Below are 23,244 nucleotides of genomic sequence, written 5' to 3'. Positions count from 1 at the left end.
TAACAAGGCATCTTTCATTATTTTACTCCTTCAATAAAGACTAGCTAATTCAAATTTGTGAGGGGGGAAGCAGTAGGTTTACATAAAAATCAATAACATTTAGTTCTTAACAATGACTGATTTTTTTGACAAGACTAAACTGCTTAATCTAAGGATTTAAAGAATGACAACAAAACCATTCCCAAATGGTTCTCAGAATTCACAGCTCCCTGGCTTGATTCAAGTGGTCAGAACCTCTTAGTGTCAGGGGATCTTAGATGATCTCCCAGTCCTCTGCAATACTGCTGTAGTTCAAGAAGACTTCGATTTCCCTGGAGTGCTTTATTTTAGCCTGAAATTTTGAAAATTTCCTCTAGGTGAAGGTCTAGATTTCGCTGCACATCAACGGCTACTCTGCGGGTGCACCACCACTGCAAACTAATCATATAAAAAATGCAAATTTATCACCCCTCACCACGCATATTTTCTTTTTAACTCCAAGATACTGATCACAATACGGTTTGTTTACATAAGCGTGCCATTAAAATTCTCTTTGTATGCGTTCTATTTAAACTCATTTTTTCCCCAAAAATACACATTGAATGTACTTCAAGTCCGTCCGTAATTGATATCAGCCTGGCGTTTCATTTACACTTCACAGAAATTAAGCCCTGATAGTCGCTCACAGAGATAAGAAAGGCCACGGTCTGATTACCGATGAGGTATTTATTTTCGTCTCCCTTACCCCGCGAACCCCTCCAATCGTTAGCCCCAGGGTAAAAATGAGTAAAAAGACAGAGAAGGATGGTGGTGCCCCCCTCCCCCTCTGCCAGTGAGCCCTCACCGAGGTTTAATGCTTAAACGTTCCAACCCCTTAAGTTTTTTAAAAGGGTACTGTTGGACAAACACGTGTGCAAGACAGACGCAGTCCCGCACCCCTTCTTCACATATGGGAGACTCTTGAGAAGGGGACAAGTGGACAAACCCTGTAAGCCACCACGGAGCCGGGAAAAGGCGGAAGCACGCCGAGGCCCACAGCGAACCTGAAAGCCGGGCGTTTAAAAGATAAAGAAAACACAGGGGGCCGAAGGGAGCGCCGCCTACCTCCCCGAGCAGGCCCCCGCGGTGCTCGGCTAGCCCGAAGGCGGCGGCGGGAGGAGGGACCGAGCCCCGCGGAGCGCAGAGACGCCGGCCGCGAGCTGTGGCTCGGCGGGAACTCGCCGCCGCGCATGTCGGGAGCTGAGCCCCGCTGCACGCTGGGTCCAGTAGTTCCCGCAAGCCTCACTCCGGGTTGTAGCGAAAAGTAGCCGCCCGCTGCTCCTTTTAAGGTTCGCAAGGGGCCGCGCTTGATCCGCCTAATGGGAAAAAAAATCGGTAATACCGGGCCAAGTGAGCTAGCCCAAGGTTCCGCCTCCGCGTGGGAAGGGCAGAAACAAGAAGCTGGCCACCTTCCCTCTCAGGTCCCATTCAGACATGGGGTGAAGAGGCAGGCCCAGCCGTGCTTCCCCTTTAAGGGGGGCGGGGCGCAGCCTGCCGTTTGGCCACCCTCCGCACCCTCCCCCCCAGCCGAGAGATGACAGACCAATCGCTCGGGTGGCGGAGGGAAGGCGGGAGAATGCGAACCCTTCGGTAGGGCGGTAGGGGCGGGCCCCTAGCCTTATTAGGAGTGAATCCTGCGCAGGCGCAGACGCGACCGCAGGCGGAGGGGCGGGGGCAGTCCAGTGAGAGACTTTCCGACAGGCACTGAGGGTGATTGGGAGTAGAGCGGGCAGCGAGGGGCTTGTCATGGGGATCCGAGCTACTAGACGGCATTGGTAGCATCTGGGGACTCGGAAAGGGGCAGGAAGTGTCAACTCCCGGGACCCCGACGCCAGCTCGGCTGGGGGTATCCCCGCTGCTCTAGACCTGGGAAGGGAGGGGGGAAGGAGGGAGCCCTGATCTCGCCCCGCCCCTGGGCTTGTTACCGCGGGGGCGGGGAGTGAGGGCTTCTTTGGGGGGGGAGTGGATACGGGGGATTCGGCTGTGCCCTCTCGAGCGGCTGCCAGCGTCCCTGCGGCGCCGGGCTGCGGAGCGAAAGAGCCGCGGCGGCCGTGGCTGTTGCATGTGTGGCTGCTGGATGCGGAGGCGGCGGCGGCGGCGGCGGCGAGGAGCAGCAGCAGCGGCGGCAGGATGTTAGGGCAGCAGCAGCAGCAACTGTACTCGTCGGCCGCGCTCCTGACCGGGGAGCGGAGCCGGCTCCTCACCTGCTACGTGCAGGACTACCTTGAGTGTGTAGAGTCACTGCCCCACGACATGCAGAGGAACGTGTCTGTGCTGCGAGAGCTGGACAACAAATATCAAGGTAGGGGGCCGCGGGGCTGCCTGCGCGGGTCCTCCCCCACCCGGATCCGCTGGCCTCTGGCACGGTGGCCCGGAGTCTGCCTTGGGAAGTGCCACTTTCTCTACCGTGACAGTTCTCCCGAGTGCACAGAGGGATTCTGCTGTGTGGGACGGGGAGAAGGGACTGGAGACGGGGTTCGCGGCCCTCCCTTTTCCCGCTGCGGTCGGCGAGGACTTCTGTGGGGTCTCGGGTGGGGGTGGGGGCCGCTCGTCAGACCCGCTGCAGACCCAGCGGCTGCAGCTGCTGTGGAGGGGAATCAGCCATTTTAATCAAGCATTTGTTCCGGCGCTCACCGGCCCGGTGCCGCACACCCTCTCACTCCGGCGACTGAGGGGCCGCCGGGCGAGGACTGAGCAGTGAGCGCCGGGCCCTGGCCGGGCTCCCGCTGATCAGCGGGGCCTGGCTTTTCCCTACCCCTACGGCCCCCCACCCCCTGAGAGCAGATGCATTGGAACGTGCTGGGGGGAGGGGGCGAGAGAGGGCGGCGAAGGCGTACTCGGAGAGGTCCCTCCCTCCCGGCTCCAGCTCGCGGCTGGGCTCTGGAGTGGAGCATTCAGTTCCCCGCTCCCGCCCGGGGGAAAGTTCCGGGCCGTCCGAGGCCGCAGCCTTTTCCCAGCTCTTTCTGACAAATGGTTAAAGAGGAGGGGTCCCCCGCAGGGAAAGGTGGAGAGGGGTGTGTGTGTGGCGGGGAGGGCCCCCGATGCCTGTGGGCGGGGCCTGTGGGCATGACGTAGGACCTGGGAGGGGCGCGAACGCGCGCGCTCCCGCTGGCCTCGAACATGGCTGGTGGCTAGAGGAGCGGACGATGCTGACTGCTTAGGGAGATCCGGGCCGTGAGAGGCATTAGTTGGGCCCTAACAGTTAGTCAGCAGGGCTGGCGATGTGTTTGTTGTGATGTTTCGTTTTTCTTTTTGCCACCCAATGAATCGACGGGGACGCTGCTACTGGGACCATCGCTGACCCTGGCTCCGCGTAGGTTCCGGGCCAGGTGTCACTTCCGGGCCCCTGAAGGAAGTGGGTTGGTTGGCTGGGCAACCGCTTTGGCGTCTCTTCACTTCTGGGTTCCTCCTCTGCCAAATTTTGAGTGATGAGGCAAAAACCATCGTTAATGGTCGAAAAAGTTAGTACAGGGAATTAACGTTTCTTACAGATAGTGTCTATCAACAGCCCTTCGCCTGCAACTAGCGGGGAGACGTTTAAGTGGTAGATGTTTTGCATTAGTAACCCTGAATCAAGGAGTATTCAGACCTAATGTGGAAATAGCCAGACGGACCTTAAAGATAACTTCGTGGACCCATTCTGTTTTTCTGGACACTTCACTAATCCTGTGACTTAAGGAATCCACCTCTGTGGTGACATGTTTTTTTTTTTTTTTTTTTGGGGGGGGGGGTCTATATGTTGGAGTATTTAAGTGTCTCAATATGTAAATTTGTCTTCTGAATTCGTGCGATTGTTGGAGGAATACTGATTGCTTATAGTATGTCGGTTGCTGCACTGGGCCTAGAGCTTATGAAGTAAAACTCATTTTACAGATAAATTAAATTTACAAAGTGACCAGATTGAGATTATTTTTTTTCCAAAGCTGGCTAGAGCCCATCCTTCTTTTTGGACTTAAACTTTTTTTTGTTTTGTTTTTTTAAATCAAAGCGGTCCAATACTATTTTCTACAGTTATGGAGGACAAGCGTGAATGGTAACCTAAAAAGGAGACATGTGTTTGAGAGTTTACTGGGTGCTTTTTGCGATGGTGCACACCTACAATCTCAGTGACTTGTGAGGCTGAGGGAGGAGGATTGCAAGTTCAAGACTAGCCTCAGCAACTTAGTGAGGTCCTAAGCAACTTAGACCCTATCTCAACATAAGGAAATTTTAAAAGGCTAGGGATGTAGCTCAGTGGTTAAAGTGTCTCTGGGTTCAATCCCCAGTATCAAAAAATTAAAAATAAATCGTATTTCTTTTTAAAAAATTTCTTAAAAATAAAATGGGTTAGGATGGGGTACCCTTTTGCTCAACCCCCAATACATCACCCCCAAAAAACCCCTCAAATTGAACATTTTTAGTTTTTTGGATAGTAGCACTGATATTTGTAAAGCTTGCACGTTTTTACATTTCTTTAAGCACATGTTTACCCTTCACAAAAGTTATGCTATTTTCAGTTGGGGAGGGACACTATTTAAATTTGTTGACAGGGAGCTCTGCTATCTGATCATGTATGATTGTCATAAGTTGCTCTTATGAGTAATATAGTAGGGCTTACAAATTGGGAGACAAAAATCTGAGGATTTTTATTAAGATTGTGATGAATTTCAAGATTAATTTTAAAAGAGTGATACACATAGTTGCTCAACTTTCAAAGTTTTGTTTATATACTTTGGCAAATGTTATTGGTTCAGGTTTGATTTTTTTTTTAATTTTTGGCTAGTTCTTAAGTATTTTCTGGTTTAGAATATAATACAGCAATTTTTAGTTATATAAATTATAGGCAACTTATAGAATTTCTCCACCACCTATTTGAGACACTGTCAAAAATTACCAAAGGCCCCATCAAATCGAGAAATAAGAAAACATTTTCACAATTGAATGAAGTATTATGGGATTTGATTATTAGAGAGCCTTTATTATTGTTCTAGTAGTCTCATTCATAATTTCTTAAGTAAATAATAACCTTTTAACTAAAATTTAATATTTAATTTCAAGTGCCTTTTGTACAGCCTGTAGAAAGTGCTTAAATTATTGGGTCACACAGATCTGGCAAAGTTCAATGTCTGGGGTTCTTTCCTCTTGAATTTTATTTATCACATGTAAAAGTGATGACCTCCTTGTGGGTTTGTTGTGGAGATTAAATAAGAAAATATTTACCACACAAGAAGCTAAGTCAGTGTTAATTTCTTTTCTTGTCTAAGTAAGAGGTCTTTTACTTATCTCATGTACAATATCATTGTGCAAGTATGATATGTAATTAGCTCCCAATTATTAGATACAAATATTTGAAATGAGGCAATGAGGCTTATCGTTTTTTAAAATTTGTTTTATTGTAGTTGGACAGAATACCTTTATTTTATTTTTATGTGGTGCTGAGGATTGAACCCAGTGCCCTGCATGTGCTAGGCAAGTGCTCTACCGCTAAGCCACAACCCCAGCCCCAGGCTTACTTTTTTTTTTTTTTTTTTTTTTGTCTGACAGGAAAATAATTTTCTTGTTTTTCCTGTAGGGACATTGCATTCTTAAGAAATTCACTTGCATGACTAACTGAGCAAATGGAATAGTTATGAACTGTTTTGAAAAATATGGTATACAGGAATGAGTACCCTCAACTCTAGTGACACTTTGTTATGTGTCCTGGGTTAAACATTGACCATGAAGTATTATTAGCTGAAGTTTTCAAGGAGGAGCTAATTTATAAGATTTTTGTTTAATATTTGTTTTGTGTAATCTTACTTATAGACAGTTTCAGTGTATTTATTTTATTTACTATTTCTGTTCTTCAGATTAATATTGGAATATAAAACAATGGTAGGTACGTAATGATAATAATAATAATTGGATTATAAAATAGTGGTATGTCATGTGGTATGATAAATTAATGTTTATTTCTCCACTTCTGCTAGGATAGAACTGTTTCTGATAGCAGTTATATCTGGTTAATATTGTTACAATAAGAAATTGGACAGATTTGAATAAATGTTTCAATAAGAAATTGAACAGATTTGAATACAACTAGTCTTAAGTAAATTTTTGGTGACCTCTGAAACTATACAGGTTTTTGCATACCTTCTAGTGACTCAGCCATTTTATTTGATTTAAATAAGTGTCCCACTTGCTATACAACTAAATCAGCAGTTCTAAAAGCTTAGAACCAACTGCTGAGTTATCTACAAAGGCAGAGTGATCTAGTGCTGACTTACTGTAATTTTGTTGTGGCTTGGTCAGTTGATGCCAGAAACAGTGGACCTTCTCTGGAATAGTTTTGATTTGTAGAATTTTTTATGTGATGCTTCAATTAAAAAGCCATTAAAACAAAGAGATGAAAGACTAAAAATTTCCGATGTCTTCTCTGTTTAATAATATCCAAGGATATGATATGAAAAGGAAGGTACCCTGTCTTTCTGGAGTCATGTAGTAGCAAGTCATTGATTGAATTATAAATCCTGTAAATTCAGTTGAGTTGTAATCTGTAACCTACTTCTGGAATTTCAGGTTTTATGGCTAGATCTAGTAAATTTTTATATAGGGTTGTGTTCTGAAGTTCAAATGAAGTGTAGGCAATAAGGTACTATGTAGATTCTAATGTCATACAGTACTCCTATCTATTTAAAACATTTTGATTACTAGAGACACATCGCTTATCCTTTTAGATGTAGATTAATAACATTAAATTTTTATGTTCTGATTTGATTTCTTCTAAATATACTTTCATATTGGATAACAAGGTCTTGTATGGGGAATAATGTTTTTTAATGTGTACATACTATAGAGGAGTGGGATTTCATGCCTTAAGTTCTAATTTTCAAGTATTATATGTGTTAATATTCACTAATGTTCTCCTTTTTCTTTTCCCTTTTTAGAAACATTAAAGGAAATTGATGATGTCTATGAAAAATATAAGAAAGAAGATGATTCAAACCAGAAAAAACGCCTACAGCAGCATCTCCAGAGAGCATTAATCAATAGTCAAGAATTAGGAGATGAAAAAATTCAGATTGTCACACAAATGCTCGAATTGGTAGAAAATCGAGCAAGACAAATGGAGTTACATTCACAGTGTCTTCAAGATCCTGCTGAAAATGAACGAGCATCAGATAAAGCAAAAATGGATTCTAGCCAGCCAGAAAGATCTTCAAGAAGACCCCGCAGGCAGAGAACCAGTGAAAGCCGTGATTTATGTCACATGACAAATGGGATTGAAGACTGTGATGATCAGCCACCTAAAGAAAAGAAATCGAAGTCAGCCAAGAAAAAGAAACGCTCAAAGGCCAAGCAGGAAAGGGAAGCCTCACCTGTTGAGTTTGCAATAGATCCCAATGAACCTACATACTGTTTGTGTAACCAAGTGTCTTATGGGGAAATGATAGGATGTGACAATGAACAGTGTCCAATTGAATGGTTTCACTTTTCATGTGTTTCACTTACCTATAAACCAAAGGGGAAATGGTATTGCCCAAAGTGCAGGGGAGATAATGAGAAAACAATGGACAAAAGTACTGAAAAGACAAAAAAAGAGAGAAGATCGAGGTAGTAAAGGCCATCCAGATTTTAAAGGGTTATTTGTCTTTTATATAATTCGTTTACTTTCAGAAAATGTTTTAGGGTAAATGCATAAGACTATGCAATAATTTTTAATCATTAGTATTAATGGTGTATTAAAAGTTGTTGTACTTTGTCTGTGACCTTAATTTTCTGCACTAAATTACCAAATATTTTAAACCAGGTAGTCTTCAGATCACCTGATACAAGGAGCAGGGAACAGGGAGAGAGTGGTGTGAGCATTATAAAAACTTCACAAACCATGACTATTTCATTTTCACTTAAAATTCCAATGCTACTTTTTTGGGTAAACACAAAAGATTTGCTAGTATTTTAGTTCCATGTGCTCAAAGATTTTTTAGATATAGTTGGATTTCTCTGTAAGCATCAAATTATCTTGGGTAATTTAGAATATGAACACTATCCCATTGAGAGCTTCTTTTTCAGCCCCATTTGTTCATACACTTATTAATCTCTAGTCTTCCAGAAATTTAAGGAACTGGAGATGAGAGTATTTTGGGATTCCATGTGGAATAATGTGCTCTTATTAGAGTATTTGCTGCTGTATTTTCCTTAGTAGCATTTTGATACACTGTCAGTAGCCCATTTGTAAATGCCTTGCTGCTTCTTCAAAATAGATACATTTAACCTAGTGTTTAATAAGGAAGTTGTTTAATGTTTTGTTTATTTTTATTGGGACAGGTAAGAGTAGTCAGGGTACCAAAAATGCTGCTGTCGGCTCATATTGGCAAAATTTGGGTTAATGTAGTATCATGGTTCAAGGTTGAACAATTTAAAAAAATGCATTATAATATTTTCTATGTTACCCACTACTGGAATGCTTAGCCACAGGCCTATCTGGGAAAAGGGCATATATACCAGTCTTTAAATATTGCCGTTCTGTCAAACAGTTGTTTTAAATAGTTTTGCTAGGGGCTATAGTTCATTTCTGTCCCAGTTAGTGATTATACATTATTTTAAATAATAGTGTATTTACCTTCTTAACTTTCTGGTATTGGTGCTGTTTGATGTTTTCATGTTTAATGAACTAATTTCATTATAACAATGCAATTAATAATGTATTTGTAAATTGAATTTTCCAAGATTCTAGTATTTTAAGAGTAAGCATCTTGATGGATATATGTCCATGTGTTTGGAGCAATTTTTGGTTGGGGGGGGACAGGAAATTGATTAGTCCTTTAAATCTGTGTAACATACTTTTTATTCTTCATTTCTTCCCAATCTGATGATCTTGATTCTTTTTGATTAACATGTGAAAAATCCTATCTGCTTGTTTGGAAAAAAAATTGATTTTTTTCTCTTATAGTTCTCCTGTGTGACTTTTAGGCATGCCATTTCACCTCATCTGAATGTCAGGTCATTCACTTATAAAATGAGTTAGTTTAAATATCTCCAAGGTTCTTTTGAAATCTATAGTGTTTGCACAGTAGTGAAGGATTTAAATAATGAAATGAGTTATTTTTCTCTTTCATTAATGTTCTCCATTCTTAGTTATGAGCTTAGAGATATACAAAGGTGAGCTTAGAGATATACAAATGCAAAATATTTGATTAGGTTCTATACTAAGGGTATTTTAATTGATGACTAGAACCAGTTGATTATCTTACTTCCTAAGCAAGAAATATTAGACAGTATGATTAAGAATTTCTTTTATTGTAACTTTGTCAAGTTGTAAACAAACCCTTTACTGTAGAATACAGCATTTTTATGGCCTCATTACCAGAGTGGAACTATTTAAATTAAATACCAGTATGAGAAAATCTCCCAAAAGCCTTCAGATGTAACTTATATAGAAGTCACCACTTTTAGGACTAGGGATATACCTCAGCAGTAGAGTGCTTGCCTAGCATTCATGAGGCCCTGGGTTCAATTCCCAGTTCCACACCAAAAAAAAAAAAAAATCGCAATTTTTTCATACATTAATTTGCCTCAGCATATAAGCAGAAAAAGACAAACAAAACAAAAAAAATCCTTCCTAATAAAAATGCCCAAGTTTGGATTAGACTTTTAATAGGAAAACAAACCTGGAAAATCCTGGAAGGTGTGATCTCTTTTAAGATCTAATATTTGAAACAGTGTTCATGAATTTCATTTTGTTTTCTGTACCACGTGGGAAGTAGAAGACTTAAGTTTGCTTAACATATTTGGGATTTCTTTTGTTAAGTAGTCTAGAATTCATAGTGACTTTACAACCAGTGGTGCCCAAACTTACCTCACATGAAATTACCTCAGGAGCTTCAAAAATACTAATCCCTGTGTTCCAACCCCAGCAATTGTGATCTAAATTGGTGGGGTTGCATTTGGAATGTGGTTTAAGCATTAGAATTTTTGAAAGATTACCATTCTAATTACAGAAAAGTTTTGGAACCAGTGCCCCATTTTGAAAATTTCAGCCTATTGATGAAAACTGATGATGAATTCTCAACGTCCAGATTTATGCAACTCTTGAAGAGTTTATCCCCTGCTCCCAACAGTTCCACCACCAGTACCTAAATACTCAGTATTTCAGTGCTTCTTTATGTGTACCAGGAGTTCTTTATTACACAGTTGTGATATAAAAAGAAAAAGCCCTTGCTCATGGATGATACATTCTAGTGGAAGAGTCAGATGTAGTTAATGTCAGGAACTGTTTTTAAAGTGTTAAAGTAAATCAGAGTAAAAGGAAAGGGGGTGGTGAGTATTAATTGTGGTGATTAAAGGTTTCTAAGGAAGTAACCAGAGCTGAGAATAGAAATAAGGAAGGGAGGCAGAAAGGGAGGAGCAAAGCAAGCTTGTTGATTTGATTAAAGCAGAGCAATAGAGCAGTGTGAAAGGGGCTAGAAAATGTAGGACAAGCCTGGGTCTGATTTATATTTTAAGATCACTGGATACTGTGTACAGAATTTGTTGTAGGTGGCATATAGAGAAATTGAGGAGACTCAGTCTTTGCACCAAAAATGTTAGTGGCTAACCAGGGTGGTTAGCCGTGGAAATGGTGCTAGCGGTAGGTGCCAGTCTGTGTTTTATTTTGTTTTTTTGTTTTGTTTTATGTGGTGCTGAGGATCGAACCCAGTGCCTCATGCATGCTAGGCAAATGCTCTACCACTGAACTACAACCCCAGCCCCTCCAGTCTCTGTTTTATAGGCACAAACAAAAGGACTTAGATCCAGGAATGGGAAAGCAAAATGATGACAAGGGTGACTCTTGGGTTTTTGGCCAGAGGGAAAATGTTAAAATTTGTTTTGTACTTAGGGTCAGATGGCTTTTAGATTTCTAGGGGAATCCAGTACAGAGTCCTGTATGTGACAAGTTGGGGAAAGGGACAGGAAATTAATATTTGGGGATTTAGTCTATGAATGGAGTTTGAAGTCATGTAACTGATGGTGCTTCTCCAATTTTTGTATGTGTGAGTTGCCTCAACATGTTAAAATATGGCTTCCTATTCAGTAGTCTGGTGTGAGGCCTGAGATTGTGCATTTCTATCAAGCTCCTCTGCGACACTAATGCTGCTGTTAAGGAATCAGATTTTGTGTAGCCAAGTAGATGCAGATGAGGGAAGAGTCAGCCCTAAGGTGCTCCAGCATATGAATTAGGGAGGAACCTGTAAAGGAGCCTTCTGAGAGCTCCCAGTGAGATAAACCAGAAAATGGTATATCAGAAACAGAGAAGAAAGTGTTTCAGGAAGGGAGGCAAGAACTTTTTCCAATAAGATAAGCACTGAGAATTAACCACTAAATTGTTGGGTTTAATAAGCTGCAAATTATGGGGATGAAGGCCTGCTTGGAGAAGGTTGTGAGCAGGAAAGGATAAAGTAGTGAGAGCAACTACTGTATAGTCAGCTAAGTTTTGTAAAAGGTTGTAATGATGTTTTTATTTATTCAAATGGTTATTTTGTACCTATTTGCAAGGCATTGTCTTAGGTAATGGGGATAAGCAATGACTAAAGACAAAAATTTAAGAAGTGCTTAGAATCTGGAGTGCTAAATTTTGTATCAGAAAATGGCATTGTACTCTTCTCATACCTTCTTTCTTGGTGAAGAGCTGAGGAGGAAAGGGATGTTGGAAGTCTAGCAATTGGAGGTATGTGTGAGGTACCACTTAGAAAAGTAGGAAAGTGGTCAAGGAACACCAGTGGGAACCATGGGTTAGCAGGAGGTGTTGGTCATAACTTCAAGTGGGTTGATAACTCAATTGTATTGCCAGCATGTAGGTGTGAGGAAAGAGAATAAAAAAAAACTTGAAATTTCAAAATCCCTACAGTAAGCCAGAAACATTGCATCTCCCTAGTCCTCTTTATATGCCCAGTGGGTGGCTTCTGAGGGCTCTGTCCTTATTACCCCTACATGGAATGGAGAGGAGCAGTTGGCAGACACAAGCTAGACAGTTCTGCTCTTTCTGATCCATGCATTTAGACTTAGATGTAATTAAAGATGTATTTTAAGGTAAGGTATGTTATTTTGGAATTTCCTTCACTGTGATTACTTAAACTCTGTATGTCAGAAAAACCATAGCTTTTTTAATCTCCTGTTTCAAAGTGAGGGAAGTGCTCTGAACCAGCATTCCAGAGATCTTATCCACTAGCTTAGCATACTGTCCTCCTTGGCCTGCAATTTTTTCAGCGGGAAAATGAGTGATTTAATATATGGTCATCCTAAAAATGGCTACTTATGCCTGCATATTAGTCTGAAGAAAGAGTTCTCCTGGTCACAAACTTACTACTTGAATAGTTTATAAAGCAATAGCTTCAATTTATGTATGTGGCAACCAGACTTCAAAGCAGAATTTTCTAAAGTTCAGGCACTATACAAAGATCTCGGGGAATATGGCCATTTCCCCATGTCATTTTAATCTTACATTTAGATACACTACTTTATGCCTTTTAAATTGACTCATTTTTTGATGTAATTTTATTTCAAAAGGGAGCATATCACTTTTAAGTGGAAAAGTAATATCACTTTCTGTGAATAGAAGATTTTCTAAAAATATAATGAAAACCATGCAGAGCTATTAAATTCTAGCTAGGTAGTATTGCCTGTGAAAACCAAGTTCAAACTCTGCCCTTTATTAGGCTTAATTAATAATATTAGGTGAGAGTAAAAGGCATAGACACTAAAGTAATCAAAAAGATTTAAAGAGAATTTTCTTGAAAATTATCTTACCTACCATCCTACTTTAGAATAAACACTATAAGCAACAGAAGGTTAATCACTGAAATTTCTTGACTATCTGTATAAAGCGAAAATATTAATATTTATTTAAAGGCATATTTAACTACATGCAGATGGATGTTGCCTCTTGAGGTTTTTAAGTAAGGTATGTTATTTTGGAATTTCCATAAGTTACTGACCAGCATTATCAATTACAGTAGTTGACATTATTCTGACCTTACAGGAATTATCTGTTTTTTGATCTGAGAATGAAAAAAATAGTTCTTCCAATGCTTCTGTTTGAGAGTTCAAAGAGATTTCCTAGGCAGTCTTGTCATACCATCACTTTTGGGCCCAGCATTCCAGACCTGAAAAAAACCCCAAGAGTTATCCAGATAACTTCCTCAGTTACCCACTTAAGTGGATTCTTGACTTGGCAGTCTTAATCATAAAAGCAAAGTTTCCAGTTTCCATATAAATTAATTGAAAATGTCCATATTTGCCATAAACACTGAAGGAATGAGATCTTAAGTATAGCATATATTTTGGATTGTGCATCTATAAGCACTAAAGTGTCTCAGAATTGAAGCGTGTTGGATAAAAGTTGTCCTGACTTAAATAGGTTCTTAAATCCTTTTTGGCATATAGGAGGACCTAAACAAATATTTGATGTCTTCATGCTTGTGACTCAGCACTATGTTATTCTTCAGTAATATCTTTAAATCTTCCTCTAGTCAGAGGACCATTTGCCTCTATTTGCCGCAGGCAAAATAAATTTGGCTGCTTTTAATATTTTTCATTCTAAAACTGCCTAATAGTTTGCATCCCTCTTCTAGTTTACTGTGTATTAGGAAAACATTGGTTCAAACTTGTAAGTAGCTTAAGAATAAATAGATTATAAGGGAGAGGATCTGGTGCTTGAGTTTTGATGTATGACTTTGGACTTTTCAAAATGTGGGTATTTGTCTATCCTGTTCTTGACTGTGTTCAGAGAGCAGTATTTAGCTGTATGCTTATTTTGAAAAGCAAGATCTAATTACTTTGACCAGAGACTTTCTTTATATAGTACACTGATCTTAGAAACGTCCCACATAAAAAACCCAAGTGCTAGAACTATTGGCTGGTTTTCTCTCCAGGTGTTCAGGTTTTAGATTAGCAATGTGGACTCATACTCTCAATGAAAAGTAATGATTTTGGTTCCAAAAGAACTTGCTTTACCAACAATGTAAAGCTGTAGTACATAGCATGTCCAAGACTTTTAGATGGATTTTATTTGTTTTGTGCCTGAGACTTGATAACATCCCCAAATATTGGAAATTTTCTTCTAGGACCTTAAGAGCACATTTTGCTTTTTAGTTACAGAGATTTATTTCCAATCAATTTGAAAGAAAGTAAATTTTCACAGATTAAGAAAAGTTAATTATGAAGCACTATAGCAACATAGTAATGGAAAGGTCTTCAGTTTTGACAACAAAAACTTGTAATAGTTTTTCCTTTGGTTTATTTGAGTATTGCACAGAGTATCCTATACATTAATGTTACCTTGGAAAAATTCTGACTAAATTTAAAGATGCAATGAAATGAAATTGACAATCCAGTACTCTCCTAATTGCACAGTGAAAAATAAGGAGACTTTCCCATGGCTAGTTAAGAGAGAGGAAAAAAAATAGAGAGACCTAAGTATTTTCTAAGTCTCACTGTATTAAAATTTATCTTTAATTTAAACATTTTCTTTTCCGTAGTATTAAATGACTAACTAACTGGAATTGAGGGCTTAAAAAATTTTAATGTCACTTTCATGTTGAAGGTTTCCAAACAAGATTTCATCCTTTTAACAAGCATGGGTTTAGAGCTAAGGTTTTGTTTTAAAAAGTGGGAGGGGTTTTGTGTGCATGAGCTTGCAGTACCTGCTTAAGTATCTCAACAAGTGGTTAAGCCAGTGAATTTAAAATAGAAGCTAAATGTAGATTTTTCATACTAGTTTACATCTAGAATTAAGCTAGATGATTTACTGTTTTACTTTTACCAGATACTTGCATCTTTATTTTATTTGATGCTCCACTGAGGTCTGCCCTACCAAGGGGACAGGAGAAGGAAATTTTATGCTATGAAAGAGAATTTGCCGTACACATTATTTGCAAATAATCCCCAGATGTAAACTGGGTGTTATTTGTTTTCTTGATGTATTTTCCCACATTGACTTGCTTCATCCTGACTTTTGACATTGATATGAAAATTCAAAGCTAATTTAAGTAAAATGTGAAAGAACCAGTTTGTGAAAGCATGTCATGTAGAACTAGAGGAATGTACCTGTTGCAATTAGGAAACATCCTCTGGCTTGGGGTGAGATGTGCTCCTAAACAGAGTTTCCCAAAGTATTCCATGAATCCTGCAGTCCTGATCTGCCCAAGAAAGCTGGGATACTTTGCATATAATCCCTCTTCTCGGGATTCAGATGCTACATACATATTAGGGGTTCTGAGAAACGTTGCCACTTCTATTAAAATTCTGAGGTTTGAGTTCTAGCACTGCAAATAATAAATTTCAAGGAAGTAGGGTCCTTTTAAACAGTTTGAGAAGACTCCATTGGTCATACTCAAAAACATTGGGTTATCATACTGTATACCCTAGCTTCCTCACTTTCCTATATCCACATTACTGTGGTTTCTATGCCATTTGTACTGTATTGAAAGGTTTTAGTCAGAGACAGGGATCTTGTATCTTGTTTCTCTTTGTAGGTGATGCTCAATTGGGTGTTTATGTTTAAAGGAAGTGTACATCTTTAAAGCCTTCCTAAACAAATCTGATGTGGAAAATGACAATACTGTTTAAGAACTGTGTGTACTACTACCTCAACTTTGAAAATAATTTAACCTGTTCAGCTTCTTGATTGGTAGAAGTGGCCTAGATTTCATAGACATACATAGATGATTTAGCCTTCATATCTTATTCAAGAAAACTCCAGATGGACCACTGTTCATCTTATGCCCATTTCTGGGAAAACATGGACTATAAAGGCAAGTGGTAATGAGGATCTTAAGTCTAGCCACATTTTATTATTACCATATGGGTCAAGTAGATGCTGAGAAGTGACCTCTAGGCAACAATCTTGTGTTCCCAGAGAGCTCTGAGGTTCATTACAATTAAATGTCATGATGTTCCTTTGGCTTTAGAAGCTATAAAGATCAACTAAACTGTTTTCCTTCAAGATTCTCATTGTTAGTTTAGAGTAATTAATTTGTTTCTGTAAAATGCATTTAATGGAAAGTCAGATTTGCTAAGCCAATGTCACAGTCAACAATTTCTATGAAAAGGAAGGGAAATATAATGTATTCTAGATAGAACTAAAACCTGAATTGTGTATGAGGCACAAAGAGTAGCTGATTGCCCATCAATTATAATTTCAGATACAGTCACTGGGTGACAGGGTTCCAAATTTGCCATTTCTAACACAAGTTAGTGAGAAAAGTGAAAATTTGTCCTTTAGTTAGTTTTACCTCTTAAGTAGTTGGGGTGGTCAGGAAGATAAATTAGGTACAAAGGATAAGATAATTAAATTATTCCTAGAACTTTAAGTTAAGCAATATTTGATTTACTGGTATCTATATACTGAGAGGTTTCAGGCTTCCTATCCATCTTTACATATTTGTATGTTAAAGCCATTTTGAGAATAGTATTTATTATGAAGAAAATAAAGTATCAAGTCCTCATGCAGATGATGTACAAAAGGCGAATTTCCTTTTTCTATAATCCTTTCATTTCACCAATTAAAAAAAAGGGGAAAAAGTGTTTATTTGTTTTTAAAAAGGACCATCTTATTGTGATGCATTGCCTCAGGTTTTGCAAACTGCTAAAGTACTATAAATTCTAAAAGAAAGCCAGCTTTTTAATTCTCATTGCTTCATTATAGTCTCAAACACCATTTTCAATTAGAAAGCAACCCATTTAGTTGCTTGAGGGTTTTTTAGGGACTGCTGAGGACTGAACCCAGGGCTTCACATATTCATGCATGCTAAGCATGCACTCTACCACTGAGCTATACCACCAGCACCTGCCTCCACTTTTGTGTGTGTAGTGCTGGGGCTTCACACATACTGGGCAAGTGCTCTAACACTGAGCTACATCCTCAGCCCCACCTGCCTCTCTTTTGAAAGCTCTGGGAACATTCAAAATTATGATACTGGAAACCTTTTCTTCAAAGCATCATAAAACTCACCCCAAATCTAGATCATGGTTTTGACAAATAAGTTTTATTTATTTTTAATAATTATAAATATTTATAATGTTTAATCAGTTGCAAACTAATGATTTTAATATTCAAATCATAGGAATGTTTAACTTATACATAGTTTGGTATAAAGAAATATAACAGGATAATCAAATGACTAAAGAATCAAATGACATCATTAGGGTTCTATTTTGTAGTGGAAGTGAAAAGGAAATACAATTTCAGGGGAAAACCATGTTAAACTTTCATTTGTAGGTACTTCTAAAAATGCATGATATGGTATTTGTATTTTGTTGGATATATTTGAGTGATGTAAGTTTTAAATGTTTTGCTTTATTTAAAAAAGACAGTATGGATAATATGCCAGAAATTCTATTTTTGTGCAATCATGGAAGCCTATAATGAAACTTTGAGGTCAATTTATATGTGTGAGAAGTATGTAGTTTTTTGAAAAAGTGTTAGGAGACGTGAGAGCAAAACATTAGAAATCATTGATAGAATAATTTATTCAATTCTCTGGCCTTTACTTCCTCACCCTTCCCGCACACTCTTTCTCTCTTTTTCTTCCCCCCTCCCTCCCTCTCTCTCTCTCTCTCTCTTTTTCAGGTACTGGGGATTAAACCCAGAACCTTACACATGCTAGGCAAGTGCTCTACACTGATCTATTCCCCCAACCCTCCCACCTTGAATGATCTATCCTACCTCAGCCATCTACTTCTATGGTGTTACCTTAGACTTTACAACTACCAAAATCTTTACCTACCATAAAAAATAAATTCTCAATTTTAAGCATCTCTCCCTCTTACAACCCCTCCTATTGTTCTAGCTCATTCCCTCCTCCACTTTGAACAGTTCTCTAACACCATCAAGACCTCCAAAATATTTCCATCAAACTTTACCACACTTTCACTTTCTCAGGTTGACATTTTTTCTTTCTTTAGTACTGGGGATTGAACTCAGGGCCTCCTGCCTGCCAAGCAAGTGCTCTACCTCTAAGCAATACTCCCATCGTTTTGTATTTTTATATTGAGGCAGGGTCTCACAAAGTTGCCCAGTCTGGTCTTAAAAATTTGAGATCCTCCTCCTTCAGCCTCCAAGAAGTTGGAATTATGAGAGTGCCCCCTGCAACTAGCTTCAGGTTATCTTTGTCTCTGTGAGACTCCATGGCCCATCATACTAATTGCATACATTCTCAACTCTCTTACTCCTTTCCCTCCTTCAACCCTGTTTAAATTCAACTCTCAGCCTCCTCAGCAGCTGCAGCTAGGTAGCTACAAAGTGACTAAAGTAATACACAAATGACTGACTATACTTTTCTTCAGTTCATGACAAACTTCAAGCAGGCCCTTAAAATTGCCTGACAGTCCTACTACATTTTCTCATCAACTTAATCTACTCTCTAAGGCCACTATCTATATCTATATCTATCTCTACACACACACACACACACACACACACACACACACACACTCATATATATTTATATATGTATATATATTTTTTCCCCTCAAACCTCCAGTGCTGCTTCTTCCTCCACATTCACAAGGTGATTAACTCAATTATGTTTCACTGAGGCAAAAACAAAGTTCATCAGAGTTCTCCACCTGCTTTTTCTTTTTTTTCTTAACCAGAACTAGCTCACCAGCCTTCCATCCCCTCTTATCTGCTCTTAGAGCCAACCTCTCCACTTATGCGCAGGGACTTCTTCCCTGCAATTATCCCCTCTCTCTAAATAACCCAGGTTTCCCCTTCCACTGGACTTTTCTGTTGGTAAGTAATGTTATATTTCCAATCTTAAAACAAGAAAAAAAGAATGATAATAACCCCACCATCCCTGCTAACCAGTGTCTATTTTTATGTATGTGTTCACCTTTATGGAGAAACTCCTCAAAAGCATTGTCCTTGTCTCTACTTTTCTTCCATTCTTTCCAGAATAGCTTTGTCTTCAGCATTCAATGAAACTGCCTCCCCACTCAAAAAAAAAGGAACTGCCTTCCCATTTTCTAAAATGATTGCCAACTCTCTTTCATTATCTTTTCCTGCTAACATTTGACACAACTGATCACTCCTAAAAAATGCATTTTTTTAGCCTCCAGGGTACAGTATCATACTTGCTCTAGAGTCTACCCCAATTTCTGAGACTGTTTTTTCTTGTTCTACTTTGCTGAATCTTGCCTTCCCCCTGTCTCCCAAATACTTGAGTGTTCTAGGCTAAGACTGCAGAAATCTTTGCCATCTACAAGCCATTGCCTGGGGAATCACCCTGTCTTGGTGTCTTTAAACACCTTTTGTACTCTGATGACTTCCCTTAGGTCGGTCAGCACCCCAGCCCTCACATGCTGACACACCCTCCACTGCCCTCAGCATTTCCCTCATGGCTAATGCACATGTTACACCTAACAGGTTAGCTCCAGATTCTTGGGCTCCCTCTGTCTGTCTTCTTTTTCATGGTAGATGGCAATTCCATCTATTAGTTTCTCAGGCTAAGAATCTTGAAGTCATCTTTGACTCCTTTTTACTCTTACACTCCCAAACTAATTTGTCTGTAAGTTCTGTCAGTTTGGCCTTCAAGATACATTCAGCAGTCTACCTCTGCTTTTCCTTGCCTTCTAGACCACCATGCCTCTGCCAGGATGATTGTAATAGCCTCCTAATCAGTCTTCCTATATCCATTTTTGCCCTTTATGTTTATTGCCAACAAATTGGTTAAGGATATTCAGGGCAAATCAGTCTTTCCTATGCTGACAGAACTCTAATGACTTCTCACAGGAAAACCCAAAGGCCTTACAATGGCCTAAAAGATGCCATGTAATCAGGCTCTAGTACTGTCCTTGCTCACTCTGTTCCAGCCACACTGGCCACTTCGCTGTTCCTGAGCATACCAAGCGCTCTCCAGCCAAGGGCCTTTACACTCTTCTTGCCACTGTCCTCTCTTAAATTTCCATTTCACTCGCCCCCTCTATTGTGTAGCTATTCTACAAACACTTATTTTATGTACTAGAATGCCAGGTCTTCCCCTCACCACCAAAACTCTTATCTACTTCTGTCTAGGTTAAAAGGAAGACCATAATCTATGAAACTCAAACCAAAGGATGGTTATATGAGCTTAACCTTCTCTGAGAATTTCAATATTGCTAGCTAGCTAACATGATATTAATCCAAACAAATCTTGAAAAAAATTTAAGCTAGTATACAAAGACATAAATAGGAAAGCAAGAGCCCAGATGAAGTGTTCCAATGACATGTTATCTATTCTTCTACCTTCTTTTTTGTTTTGTTTTTCATAGCTTCTGATTATTTGTCTCCTTTCACTAAAATGTAAGCTCCTTGAGGGCAGGAACTATATGTGTTTTTCACAGCTGTATTTTTCAGTAACTAGAACAGAGCTGACACACAATGTATTCTTAATAAAATGAATATCATGGTATTTTTAAAATTCACAGTCTACTTGTCTTTGGTCTTTTGGTCTCTTCTCACTAGGTCTATTTTCTTAGAATAATGATATTAAGTGTTCTAAATTCTTGTACATATTACTGATAATTCTGATAGGGGATCTACATGTCAGGGCATCATGGGAGAATTTAGCTATAGTGCTTTAAAAGTTGATCATTCAGTTCAAGAAAAAAAGAAAAACTCAAACCTCTTTATTCCAAAGCAAGAACTGAAGTTTGGCATAAAGTGGGGAAAATAAGAAATTAACTTTTTATGTATAATATTACAAATTATTTATTTAAAAATTTATTTATTATAATTAGGTATATATGACAGCAGAATGCATTTGATTCATTGTACACAATTGCAGCACAACTTTTCATTTCTCTGGTGTACAGATGTAGTGTTGTACCATATGTGTAGTCACACATGTACCTAGGGTAATGATGTCATCTCATTCCGCCATCTTTCCTGCCCCCATACTTCCTCCCTTTTGCCCAATCATAGTTGAGAAATGAATTTTAGTGATGCTTGATTTTTCAAGGAAATAGTGCATAGCACAAACCTGTCACAGAGGCTTAAATAGACAATCATCACAAAACCCTAATTCTGTATTGGGCAGTGTGGTCTGAATAAAGGAATGTGGGGCTTTCTGAAGTTTTGCTTGAACCCTGCTATGACCTCAGAAACAAATTTGTCAGATTTGGTAATGGCCAATTCATCTGCCTAGAGGTTGTCACTTATACAGGGGAAAGGACCAAGGGTCAGATTGTTACTCTTGATGTTCAGTGACAAATTGTAGACAACTATTCCCTGTAATCCAGACATTTAAACTGTACTACATTAAAGAGAGAGGATCTTTTCCAGAGGCTGCCTCTTTCAGTGTACAAATTCTTCCTCATCCAGAGTGTTTTTTTCACCAAAAGAACTGAAGACAAATGGAAAATGTGCAAGGTCCCAGGAAGGTAAAAAAGAAATTCTCAAAATGCTACATCCCATTGATTTGCTATAGTCTTGCATGATTCAGGAAAGAAAAGTATAAGAACAACAAATATCTGACAAAAATACTGCTAGTTAGGTACTCATGCCAAACATACCTAATTCTTCACTTCTGAACTTCAGTGGCCTCAAAAGTTCTTAGTACATGATTTAAGACACCATTATCAATTGATCAGCATTAACATTTAAGATCAAACCCATTTGCTATTGAAGTTCTAATGGAACTTTAGGCAGGGATTCTTCTTTCTGATAATCAGAAAGAATACCTATATCTTCATATTCTATGAAGATAATTTTGCAAAACATAAATCAAGTTATAATTGGTCTACTCATCACAGAATGGGTTAAATAGGATTTACAAAAAGAGAATTTACCTTTCTCCTTGCTGGATTCCAAAGCTGGATTTTTTTTCCTTTCTTGATATTAATGAAGTACCTTAAAATTTGGGGGCTACCTTGAGTTGGAAAATGGAGACCAGCACTTCTGGATAAGATGCCATGTTAAACATATAACATGGACTCACAAACGACAAATTACAATGGGAGGGAAATACATGAGTTATCTCTAGTCATTATTTTACTCTCTTTAAGAGTTGGTATTCTTAATGAAAATGAAAGGGAGCTCAGTGGAATGGAGAAGGTGGTTTGGGTAGAGAGGAGTGGGAAAGGGAGGAACAGCAGAATGAAATCCACCAAATAATGCATGTATGATTATGTCAAAATGAACCCCATTATTATGTATAGCTGCAATGAACTAATAAAAACACTTTTAAAAAAAGGATTGGTATACTTAAGACCTACTGGTTGTAGTGGCAAGTCATTCTTAATAAGTTTTGCTTTTCCGTTAACTACTAACATGCCTCCCATTCCCCTTGATTTTGTTATACTTGACAGTGTTGTTATTGCTCTAAACTGTTTGATACTACCTTCATTGGAACCATACTTTCTTCATTTGGCTTTTATTTCTCTGTTCCCTTGTTTGCATTAGTCTCTCTTTCTTCTCTGGCTTCTTACCTGGGAGTGTCACCTGATGTTCAGCCATGGCCATCTATTGCTCTCCATACACTCTTTGGAAATCTCAATCTTTAGAACTTCAACAACATCATCAGTCCTTAGATGTCCAAGTTCTCAATTCAACTTGCACTAGCTCATTCCATTTGGATGGCCCAGTATCAGCTCACATCAATGCCTCTTCTCTCTGACTGGCCCAGTTCCCTCCCAATTTTCATGCCAGTGAAACTGGTCCTACATCATTTTCACTTCCTTACCCTCTACCCCACAGAAGCTGTGCTGCCAGTTCCAAGGAGTTAATCGTCATCATCATCTTGTGTGCTTAGAGTTCTAGAAAAAATGGATTTTCTACTAAAAGAAGGGGAGAAGCTATGGATAGGAAACTATGGTAACAGAGGACAGTCTCTTCAGCAGGCTCCAAAGTAGAACATCACACCCGTGTGCTGATCACCTTGTCCCAAACTATTTATTTTTCTTCTTTTTGATGTGCCTTTTCTACTTTTCTATTTGAATCTTCTCTTTGTTAATAAGAGTTCAATAAACTTTGAGATCCATTCGAATTAATCTCATATGATTAGCAAGGTTTAATAGTCTACCCTATGAATATGGAAAGAACGAGTTTTGATTGGGCCAAAGGAACTTAGTTAGGACCATCTGGAGCATACTCTGTAGATCATAGTGGGTAGCTATGCAGTAGTGGTAGTGCTATAGAGTGGATGGAGAGAAAGTTGCTGGAAGGTGAAAAATGGTTGAATAGTTAGGATTTGAAAAAGGAATGGCTCACGTGTGGCTCAGCTCCTTCTAGCTTCTCTGGTCAGTCCCAAC

The 23,244-nt window shown here is 39.2% G+C and overlaps 1 protein-coding gene across 1 annotated transcript; it reads left to right on the top strand.

The window, feature by feature from the left end:
* Positions 1-1,704: 1,704 nt before the first annotated feature.
* ING2 (inhibitor of growth family member 2) lies at positions 1,705-20,379 on the top strand. Its single transcript, XM_081268934.1, has 2 exons — positions 1,705-2,320; positions 6,924-20,379. The coding sequence occupies exons 1-2, from the start codon at positions 2,149-2,151 to the stop codon at positions 7,592-7,594; spliced, it is 843 nt and encodes a 280-aa protein (XP_081125060.1). The 5' UTR covers positions 1,705-2,148; the 3' UTR covers positions 7,595-20,379.
* Positions 20,380-23,244: the final 2,865 nt, after the last annotated feature.

The sequence above is a fragment of the Spermophilus citellus genome (genome assembly GCF_964194105.1).
Source record: "Spermophilus citellus genome assembly, chromosome: 16".
Lineage (NCBI taxonomy): Eukaryota > Metazoa > Chordata > Mammalia > Rodentia > Sciuridae > Spermophilus > Spermophilus citellus.
Note: the sequence above shows the minus strand (reverse complement) of the source record. Positions and strands in the feature narration are given on the sequence as shown.

Excerpts from the sequence above, each read along its gene's own strand:
- ING2 (XM_081268934.1), top strand. The coding sequence starts at position 2,149 with ATGTTAGGGCAGCAGCAGCAGCAACTGTACTCGTCGGCCGCGCTCCTG. Across the intron at positions 2,321-6,923 it reads GCTGGACAACAAATATCAAG|AAACATTAAAGGAAATTGAT; the intron begins GTAGGGGGCCGC and ends TTCCCTTTTTAG.